This window comes from Colossoma macropomum, unplaced genomic scaffold (assembly GCF_904425465.1).
Source record: "Colossoma macropomum unplaced genomic scaffold, Colossoma_macropomum, whole genome shotgun sequence".
NCBI classification, from domain to species: Eukaryota; Metazoa; Chordata; class Actinopteri; order Characiformes; family Serrasalmidae; genus Colossoma; species Colossoma macropomum.
The window spans coordinates 39,744,163-39,755,508 of record NW_023494805.1 but is presented as its reverse complement, the minus strand read 5'-3'; the positions used below and the strand labels follow the sequence as shown (position 1 = coordinate 39,755,508).

The following is an 11,346-nucleotide window of genomic DNA, read 5'->3' as shown; positions in this document are numbered from 1 at the left end:
CATTTACTACCTTGCCCTGCTCATAAATATGTCAATCTAAATGATATAAAGTTACGATAAAGGCTTAAAAAATACATCATAATAATTATGAATAATAAAACGAACCATAACAATGCAACGCTACTATTTTAAATAATAATAATAATAATAATAATAATAATAATAATAATAATAACAGTCTGTAATATTGGTATCTGTGTCTTTGCTATGGTAACGGCAGCTTGGCGTTGCCATGGTTACCGTAAACCAAGGCAGCTACTTAGACCACTAGTTAGCTAACGCTAAGTAGCTGGCGAGTTAACTACACCGCCTGTTCACTGTTTCTGTGAATAAAAGGGCAGTTTGTCAAGGTAAATGCTGTGTAAATGTGTTTTAATACAGAAGAAGCAATAATTTGAGATGTTTATTTGTGTGTTTAGCTGTCGTTAATGAGAACTGTCGGTGAATTTGTTGTGTTTATGCAGACACTGAGCGATGCTATGTTAACGTTAGGTTAGTGTTAGTGTTAGTGTTAGGTTAGTGTTCCCGGTATGTTTTCGCGCTTATTTCGCGTTAGCTGGAGTCGTGCTGCCCTTGAGTTCATTCTGAGCTATTAAAAAAACTATAAATGTATTATTAAAATGACTGTTATCTTTCCTTTCCCGCTTTCCTGGCGCTGTGCTGGCTCAGTTTCTGAGGCATGGCTGCGGTGGTGGCGCAGTCCCACCACATATTCGGCCTCCGGACAGGAGTGAGGAACAACCTGCTCTTCTTCGACGAGCAAACTGTCATCTTCCCTTCAGGAAACAACTGTGTGCGATATAACATCGACCAGAAATGGCAGAGGTTCATTCCAGGTGAGAGCTCTGAGAAAAATGACTTGATGGCTGTGTGCTTAGCATTACCTGGGTCTTATTACATTATACTTCTGATACACCGATCAGGCATAAAATTCTGACCACCCCCTTGTTTCTACGCTCACTGTCCATTTTATCAGCTCCACTTACTATATAGGTGCACTTTGTAGTTCTACAATTACAGACTGTAGTCCATCTGTTTCTCTGCATACTTTATCACCCTGTTCTTCAGTGGTCAGGACCCCATGGACCCTCACAGAGCAGGTACTATTTGGGTGGTGGGTCATTCTCAGCACTGCAGTAATACTGATGTGGTGGTGGTGTGTTAGTGAGTGTTGCGCTGGTCTGAGTGGATCAGACACAGCAGTGCTGGGGAGTTTTTAAACACTTCAGTGTCACTGCTGGACTGAGAATAGTCCACCAACCAAAAATATCCAGCGTCCTGTGGGCAGCGTCCAGTGACCACTGATGAAGGACTAGAGGATGACCAACACAAACTGTGCAGCAGCAGACAAGCTATCGTCTCTGACTTTACATCTACAAGAGGGACTGACAAGGTAGGAGTGTCTAATAGAGTGGACAGTGAGTGGACACAGTGTTTAAAAACTCCAGCAGCACTGCTGTGTCTGATCCACTCATACCAGCACAACACACACTAACACACCACCACCACATCAGTGTTACTGCAGTGCTGAGAATGATCCACCACCTAAATAGTACCTGCTCTGTGAGGGTCCATGGGGGTCCTGACCACTGAAGAACAGGGTAAAAGGGGGCTAACAAAGTATGCAGAGAAACAGATGGACTACAGTCTGTAACTGTAGAACTACAAAGTGCACCTATATAGTAAGTGGAGCTGATAAAATGGACAATGAGCATAGAAACAAGGAGGTGGTCATGATGTTATGCCTGATCGGTGTATAGTACCATTTACGGATTTCCCTTATACCCAACTACTATTAGCCACATGTGGAAGTACATGTGACATTTATGCCAACTTGGCCATTTTCAAATATGTATGCATATGTTATACATGTATTTAACAATATATGATAGAAAGCATTTTTCATATATGGATGTTATATATTACTCATATTTCACGTTACAAGTTTTTTTTTGTTTTTATTGCATGTGTGTTGCTGCTGTATTTAATTTTAATTTTTGCCTTTAAAAAATCTTCCAGTTTAATATCAGACATATATCAGACAGACAAAAGATATATTATCCATATATGTGTTCACCTACCTATCAGACGTGTGTATGGTCCATGTATTATGCATGTATGTCCAATATTTGGTACACACACATATCTGTACATATGTTTTGAAATATATGCCTCACCCTTTATTATATGTGTGCATATATGGCCATATATCAACTTTCCATGTGGGATTTACTAGACATTTCTCACACTTCCATTTCAGGCCTTCATATTAAATTCCAATTTTAGGTTGAATTTGATTCTGTTCTGTTGCTTGAGCACCTTTAGTGTTTTATTTTAGGATGCAAGGCTCCAGATTTTGAAGAACAGAGCCAAACAGACTTCAGTTTCTATGTTGACGAATGCTGGATGTACGAAGATCCACTGCGGTTCTATGGGGAACTCAGACTTTTTAAAACTGATACTTTTTACTCAAGTTTTTGGTAGCTAATTTTACATCTACTTTTATTAGGATTTAGGTAAAAATACTTGGATCCTTGGTTCTAGGCTCTCCTCTCTCTTCCTCTCCTCTACCTCTGGCTGTGACATTCCACAGTTTTTCATCCATTATATAAACATTCTGCACATTATACTGCATTTCTTATAACTTCACACAGGCACAGAGAGGAGTCACGGCATGCAGGCACTGGCCATCAGTGCCAACCGGCGCTACCTGGCCGTGGCCGAGCGCGGAGAGAAGGGCACCATCACCGTTTATGACCTGCAGCACGAGCAGAGCCGTAAGAGGAAGGTGCTGACCGGGGGAGAGGTCCCGGTGCAGGAGTTCGTCTGCATGGCCTTCTCTCCTGACTCTAAATACCTCCTAGGCCAAGCTGGAGGCCCCGAGTGGACCCTGTTCTACTGGGTCTGGGATAAACATAAGGTGATGGCCACTGTGAAGACCACAAGCACTGGCCCCATATCTCAGGTAGGTTAAAAAATCCCAGAACATGTAAACATGATGGTGAAAAATCTGTCTAAGTCACTGGGTTTAGTAAGGAGCATCTCCTGTGTGGTTGAGATCTAGTTCAAATCTACACCAAAAAGGGTTCCACTGTTGTTACCAGCCAAAGAACCCTTTTTTGGTACTATATTCAACCTATTTTGCTTTTTTGTGTAGAAATAAGTGTAGAAATATTCTTCTAAGAGTCATATAATGAGAAACATTATGGTATAATAACTTTGCTCGTTCTTTGCATGGTTCTTCAGATTGATGGAGAATGTGCTGTAGATTCTAAAAGGATTCTTCTATTGTTACAAGCTTGACAGCAGAACCCTTTCTGGTGCTATATAGGACCCTTTTCAAACAGGTTCCATACAGAATCATATACATTCTCCATCATCTTAATCATGCAAGTAGTTCTTTGGGTGTTCATAGTTCTATACAGAACCATTGTGTTTACTAAAGAACCCTTGAAGAACCATCTTTTTTTAAGTTATTATACCTAATGTTTCTCATTATGTGACTGTTGTGAGAATATTTATTCTACTTATTTCTATTAGCACTAAGGGTTCTATATAGTACCAAAAAGGGTTCTTTGGCTTGTAACAATAGTGGAACACTTTTTGGTGCTATGTAGAACCCTTTTCACAAAGGTTCTATATAGAACCATCTACAGCACGTTCTCCATCAGCCTGAAGAACCATTTCACCATAAAAAGAACCCTTACATCATGCAAAGGAATCTTTGAGTGTTCATGGTTCTACATATATCTATTTTCTCGACTAAAGAACCCTTGAAGAACCATCTTTTTTAAGAGTGTAGATGGTTTTTACTTTGTTGTAGTCATTTCATCCACTGGAATTGTCTTATTCTAATAGCAGCTTCTTTCAAGACATAATGCTGATATTTTTACTTAAGATCTTTTGCTTATTTTGAGAACTGCCCATTGAATAGGACAATTTCACTGGATAAAGTGACTTTGAACAAGTAAAGAAACGTCTAGAAGTAAGTAAAATCATCTTATAATATTCTCACAAACATTTCATAATGAATATGATTAGGTTTACTGCATAGTTTCAATGAAAGATGATTTAATTGAGTAAGATATCATCGCTGTCCAAAGAAGACCATGTATCTCCATTTTTGTCATTTCATGATGCATGGACCAGTGGAAATGCTCTAAAATCACTTGGAACTAAATCTCTTTACATTGGCTTACATTGAAAGGTAAGAGTGTTTTTGCCCTCTCGTATAAAGTTAATATTTTGGAGATGCTTGTTTTTCATTGGACAGCGACGATATATTGTCTGCAGTGTAGATTCTGGCAAGACCAACACTTTTTGGTCACATACATTCTCCTGCGAAAGCACTGGAACAGCAAGGCCAATTCTTTTTGTTTTGCTATTCACTAAAGACATTTGGGTTTGAGATCAAAAGTAAAATATGAGATCAGAATGTCAGCTGTGATGTAAATATCGGGAAATAAAGGCTGAAGTTCTGATGTATCGTCTCATATTCATTCACCCAAATGTCTTCAGTGTATAGCAAAATCAAAAGAACTGGCCTTGCCATTCCAGTACTGTGTATTCTAGGCATTCACAACATCATTCATGACTTACATTCAGTTCTCTTTCGCAGACACTGCGTACTTCACTGATGACCATGAGCTGACCAGTTTTAGCCGCTGTATTCTCAGTGAAGATGTGAAGTGTTTACTCAGAACATTCTCTTTTCTCATCCACAGGTCAGCTTTAACCCTCAGGACAACACACAGATATGTGTGAGCGGTAACGCCGTGTTCAAGCTTTTCCGCTACGCCGAGGGGGCCTTGAAGCAGTCCAACTCCATAAAGCTGGACACGCAGAACATCCTGTCTCACGCCTGGATGTCCGAGGAGCGGGTCATCGCTGGAACTGAGACGGGCCGACTGCTGGTGTTCGAGTCAGGTGACCTACGCTGGGAGATGAGCGCGACCAGCAAGGCGTCCACACAGGAGGCTGAGAGGTACACTCTTCGCAAAAAGGGTTCTGTATAGAACCAAAAAAGTTTTTTTGGCTTGTAACAATAGTGGAACCCTTTTTGGTGCTATATAGAACCCTTTTCAAAAAGGTTCTATATAGAACCATCTACATCACACTCTCCATCAATCTGAAGAACCACTTCATGATGCAAAAAACTCCTCAATCATGCAAAGCGTTCTTTGAGTGTTTATGGTTCTTTAAAGAACTGTTTTCCTTACTAAAGAACCCTTGAAGCACCGTCTTTTTTAAGAGTGTGGGTCGTTTAATATCCGAACCGTGCTTCTTGAGTTTGGAGCTGCAAGGGCAAATCTAGTCGTAATGTCTGCAAGAACAGACAAAAGTATGTTGCACGGTTAAAATTGGAGCAGCTCCCGTCTTGAAGCCTACATTTTTTTGTCTGTACATTTTTCATATTTATAGATAGCAGTATGTCCCACACCAGGGGTCGGCAACATGTGGCTCTGGAGCCGCATGCGGTGGTTCTTTTACTGCTCTGTTGCGGCTCCACAGCAGAATCAGATTTCTAGGTAAAAATAAAATAATCCTCCTTTTCAGTAAAATAAAGCTCTGCTGATCGTTCAACACAGTTTAACAATAACTTAAATGCTGGAGTTAATGTAGAACTGCTAATTCACCCTTTAACCCTAAAGATCGATGCGCACACTGCGCAGACAACAGTCTCGTCTAGCTAGAATTTAACGTAACGGCAAAGAGAAAAAATTAAGACGAACATCGATAATTCATCTGCAACGAGAAACTGACAAACACTAAAAAGTCATGGGGCTGAAGTCAGTTTCTCATTCGCCAGCGTCTCGTTCAAATTGTCCCGAAAAATTTGAACAAGAATCTGGCGAATGAGAAGCGACTTCAGTCTTTCAAAAGAAATCTAACGTTGAGAGACATTTTACAAGAAATTCTTTTACTTTTGAGGAAAAGTTTCCTGCCAGAGATGCGAGAAAAGCGGCTATAGCTGAGCTAAAGCTTAAAGCAGAGCAAAGTAAGTCTGCGTTTTCGTTTATATTATATTTTTAGTCTGTACTAGAACATCAGCACATACTCAGACATATTTACAACCAAGATGATAAAACGGATATAAAATGTTGTGGCTCCCAAGGTGGTTTGGTTTTTTTATTGAAAGGACAAAATGGCTCTTCTTAACATTTGGGTTGCGACCCCTGAGCTACACGCTTAGCAAAAGTGGGTTCTTTGGCTTGTAACAACAGCAGAATCATTTTTGGTGATATATAGAACCCTTTTCAAAATGGATGCTATATAGAACCATGTATAGCACATTCTCCGTGATGCAAAGAACCCTGTAATTTTCTTGACTAAAGGTGCCTTAAAGAACGATCTTTTTGAAGAGTGTCTGAATCAGAAACCATATAAGCAGGTCTACCTGACTGTGCTAAACTGAACATGGTTTAAAGTGTGTGGTGATTTTGTCGTGAAGTTAGCACAATGCTAATCTCTACCATCGCTCCAGAAGTATGTTCAGGTGTCTTGGCTGATTGAGTTCATTTAGGTAAGGAATAAAATGTGAGTGTATTCGTATTTGAACTGAGTTGGCAGTGAGTAAACACTACTGACCAAGACGACTAAACAGTCCTGTGTGAAGCTTTACAGCTCTCTGTTGCCCAACGTGGCAGTATATTACTTTTAATTAGCTGTGTTTTTCCCTTTCTCACCCTACTGTGTCCTGATCTCTTGCCTGACAGACGTACGGAGAGGCGGAAGTCAGAGGACGCCCCCTCTGTGCCTGCCTCATTGCCACGGGTGACAGCCATCACAGCCTACTCTAAAGGCTTTGCCTGCTCAGCTGGCCCAGGCACTGTGTGTCTCTTCGAGAAAACAGAGGAGAAGGACAACTACAGGAAAACCAGGGAAATAAAGGTGACTGTGTCTGTTTTTTAACTAAATTGTTCATTGAAAAAATCTAATTTAAATGATCAGAGTAAATGATGGCAGAACTGGCTTCAGATTTGTTAGTGTCATTATTAATTTTCTCTCTGCTATGATCTCCAGATCCCCCCAGACCTGTGCAGTAATGAGCCGAGTCAGGCGGAGCAGCAGGAGATCGCCACCCTGTGCATCAGCCCTTCAGAGGAGACACTGGCCACCAGCACTGATCGAGGCCAACTCTACCACATCACCCTCTCTTCAGCCGAGATGAGCAAGGTGCTAACCAACAGTTTTTCCCCGGAACATCTCTTAGGATGGGGTCAAACTTGATGATATATTTCTGGCTTAAAGACCAGAAAACCCCTATGAGCACTATGGGGCAAATACATGAGAGTGGACGTCGAATGCTAGGAAGTCGAATATCACATCTGTATTTATCAGCCTCTGCATCAGTGGGTATCTTTGTTCCCGTGGGGGGAAACCCAATTGTGGTTATTGTATTTACTGAATGCAATTTTACATTACAAGGACACTCATGTCCTCCAGTAAGAAATCCACTAAATAAGGATTTGTACCATTTTATAATAGTTCATTTACTGGATTATGTTCACTTAAAAGTATTATAGAGTTATACTTATTCCTCCAACTTCAGGTGTAGCTGATCAGCCAAGACATGTTTGTTGTCCAAATTCTCTTCTTTAGTTTAGCACTGGAGCTACAAGTCTAATGCTGCTATCAAACACTAGAAGTCAATAGTCACCCAAATCTCTTCTGTAAATAAATCCCTAAAGCGTCTTTAAACCCGCTCAAACCACATCCAGCTCCTCATTAAGGTTGCACAGACTAGCACTGTAGTTTAGGACACAGTATGACTTACTAGCCACGTTTACATGCAGCCTAATAATCCGTTAATAATCCCACTAATAGCTCAATTGGACTATGTCCATGTATACACCTCAATCGTATAACATGGCGGAGCAGAAACTGGTCTGCAGAGGAGACAAAGTTTATGCTCTGATCTTTAAAAGACGGCGGTGGGACGGACGTCCAGCTTATGTGTCTCAGAACACGACGTCTTCCTCTCGGCCTTCTTTAATAAGGACATGTGAAGGACGTTTTCCTGAGTCTGACATCATTTTGAAGCAATTAAAAACGCAAGCACTGCTCACTGCTGCTCATCTCACTCTGACTGGACTCATGTGATGCTGGTTGTCAGGGTAACGTCTACATTAAGTGGTTCTCTACGCATGCACATAATTTCGGATTATATTACTTGTAGTGAGCAAATAGAGGGAACATATAAACACCTCTGTCTTAATCTATAATCAGAATGTATTTAATCGGATTGACAAAAATCTTTGCAAAATAAACAAAACTTCACTGTGTAGCTGAACACAGTGGGCAGCCATTTCAGACAACAGGTTTTGTGCTGAACTTCAGCTGCCCATATGGACACTACAGGTTACATTCGCTTCTGTTGTTTCTATTCATATTCTATTCTGTTCAGTAAGTCATACTTATTGCAGGGTTTCCATTACTGTTTTATGGTTCGGTTATAGCTCACAGTAAGTCGGTGTCCTAAGCTACATTAACAGTCTTCGCAGCCTTAATGAAGACCTGGATGCAGTTTCACCGAGTTGAGAGCACTTTTGAGAATGTATTTACAGAAATGATTTGGGTGACTATTGACTTCCAGTGTTTCTTTGCCATGTTAGCCTTATAGCTAAGAAGGGTTAGCTGTATCTAAGCCGTAGTTATGGATGTTATGCCACGTCTTTTATTGCGTGTGGCTTAAAATAATAATTTCACCATGGACCCTGTCCGGTTCTGTAGTACCATGTGTACAATGCTTTGCTTCCCTCATACTTGTTCAGGGTGAACAGGCCCAGTTTGAGTTCCTGTCCCACTCCTTCCACTCGAGCGTCATCACAGGTCTGTCCATCTGCATGCGCAAACCTCTCATCGCCACCTGCTCGCTGGACCACTCTGTGCGGATCTGGAACTTTGAAACCAAGTAAGAACGGCTGCAGCCATAGTGGTCATTTAGATTCAGGGTATCCAGCTCCTGCAAAGCACAACCTGATCCGGTTTTTCTGCCACAGAATGCTGCATCGAGTAACAGCAAAAAGGAGGCAGATTGGCAGTTTAAGTTCTCTCAGAGAGCTCCTCCACTGTACAGAATCATTTCTGACCGCTTTAATTTTTTCAGCTGGCTAGAAGCATGGCATCTCATTTTCTGGTGGTATTTCATTTGAGTGGACAGTGTTTAGAGAGGTAATAAATCTAAAGGTTCAGTAGTGAGAGAAGTCATGCGTTTAATTTAAAGCTTGTGCTCTCTGGTGTGGCAGAGCAGTGAGGGACCTTCTGCTGGCACCAGGGTAACCAATCCTCAGCTTCAGAGCTCCAAGCTGAGGACATTCTGCTCAGACACAGCTTTATAATTCACTCTCAGCTCCTTCAGAGCACAAAAAGAGACAAAGAGGCTGATTAAGCCTTAGAAGTGTAGAGTTATTACTAGGGGTGGGCAATGTGATTGCATTTTGCGATAATTTACATCTTTGAGTGCCACCGCTACAATGAAGCTAGTTTCCATCAGCGCTTCTAAGGGGGATTTCAGTGTGAGCTGTTCAGCACATACCTATTTTAAACAAAAGCTTTTACTTTATATACACACAATTAAGTAATTTTACTTTACATATTACATTTGTAACTAAAAACAAACATAGCCTAGTGAGATCCCGCTGGTGTGGGTTTCCTCTCTTTCAGTGTTGCACACAAATATAATTTTTGTGCTAAGCTCCCCCTTGTGAAGGATTTTCAGCTAAACATGGCTTTATAATAAACCTGTTTATCATTTAAGTTTCATAATGATCGCTCAGCCGAACATACTTTTTAATCAATGATTTTTTATAGCCGAGTAATTAATTATATTGAGTATTGAGTTGAAATGAGTGCATTTTAAATGTGGCATTACAGGTGCATTGTGTTTGTTTCACCTTATATTGAGATGTATAGTGAAAATGTGTTAAAGTGTCATGATTTTGCCATATCACTCATGCTTACTACAATTTGTATAGTAATATAAATAGTTACTACATTTTTTTCCAATACTGTTTTAATGTAATTACACAATTAATCATATATGTAGTTATGCAGTGAATTCCATTTATGTTCAATAGATTAAGTCTGCACCTGTGACTTTTACTGTTTGTTTCAATGTGAAAAATGATAAACAAAAAGGTCAAGAAACCTGTTTCTTTCTTCAAATTGAATCACTATGAAAATTCTAGTACTGAAAATCTTCAAAAAGAGGAACATTTAATTTAGTTTTACAAGCTTTTCATACCTACTGCCATCTATAGGCATTTAGAAGGTACTTTATCCATACTGACTGACCTATAGCAGTGGGAATGAATAGAAAGATGTGTTCAGAGTAAGAATTGTGATTAATCGTAGAATCATCACGGCTGTAGTTGAGGCTGAATGGAGATTTGTTGCTCTGCAGTGCTCTGGAGCTCTACAAGGAGTTCCAGGAGGAGTCGTACAGCGTGGCCCTCCACCCCTCTGGACTCTTCATCCTGGTGGGCTTCTCCGACAAGATCCGGCTCATGAATCTGCTCATCGATGACATCCGAACCTTCAAGGAGTTCACCGTGCGCGGCTGCCGAGAGGTTCACTTTGCCTAGTTGATTGTCTGTCTGCTCGTGTCCATGTCTTTTCATGCAAACTACCTGTGTGAGGCTCTCGAAAATGTATGAAATATTCCACACGTCCACAGCAGGGGCGTAGCTAGAACGTTTCGAATGGGCTGGCCAGGTAAAGTAAATAAACTAGCATTACTGTGTGAAAATCACACACAAAGGATGAAGAGTTTTTTTTTCTCTGTACATTAGTTAATCATTAGTCAGCATGATAATCGATTACAGCTGACGAATTTTAGTCTATTTCTTGATGTAGCTCAAAGAGTGCTGAAGGGACCCAGTGCACATTCACTCACCAGTTTGCTCATTAAATACAGTATCATCAGAATATTAGCAGTTATTGATAACTTCCCCCTGATTCCCACCATAAGCATGGTTTATGCTTTATTGATGATGATGGCGGCCATGCTTTATGACAGGGTGGCACTGGCCTTTGGTCCACAGCTGTGTATAGAGTTAGGTTGGCTTTAGACTTTGAAATTTTCATGCAAATTCCGTAGCTTTAAGCTTGCATTAAACAGAATTTTACTTGAGCAGGGGTGGTCTGCGCACTGGGCCAGGGGTCAGCAACCCAAATGTTAAGAAGAGCCATTTTGTCCTTTCAATAAAAATCAAACCACCTTGAAACAACATTTTATGTCTGTTTTACCATTTACCATTTACCATTATGGCTGTAAATATGTCTCAGTATGTGCTGATGTACTAATATAGGCTGAAAATATAATATAAACACAAACTATAGCTA

At 40.5% G+C, this 11,346-nt stretch overlaps 1 protein-coding gene across 1 annotated transcript in view; it reads left to right on the top strand.

The window, feature by feature from the left end:
- The first annotated feature begins 270 nt into the window (after positions 1 to 270).
- Positions 271 to 11,346, top strand: part of cfap57 (cilia and flagella associated protein 57) — a 29,548-nt gene continuing 18,472 nt past the window's right edge. The window contains exons 1-8 of the mRNA XM_036596746.1: positions 271 to 350; positions 670 to 836; positions 2,655 to 2,965; positions 4,725 to 4,984; positions 6,729 to 6,891; positions 7,024 to 7,176; positions 8,775 to 8,914; positions 10,406 to 10,571. Of these exons, the coding sequence (XP_036452639.1) occupies positions 680 to 836; positions 2,655 to 2,965; positions 4,725 to 4,984; positions 6,729 to 6,891; positions 7,024 to 7,176; positions 8,775 to 8,914; positions 10,406 to 10,571 (1,350 nt within the window). The 5' untranslated portion in view covers positions 271 to 350; positions 670 to 679. The remainder of the gene's footprint in view (positions 351 to 669; positions 837 to 2,654; positions 2,966 to 4,724; positions 4,985 to 6,728; positions 6,892 to 7,023; positions 7,177 to 8,774; positions 8,915 to 10,405; positions 10,572 to 11,346) is intronic.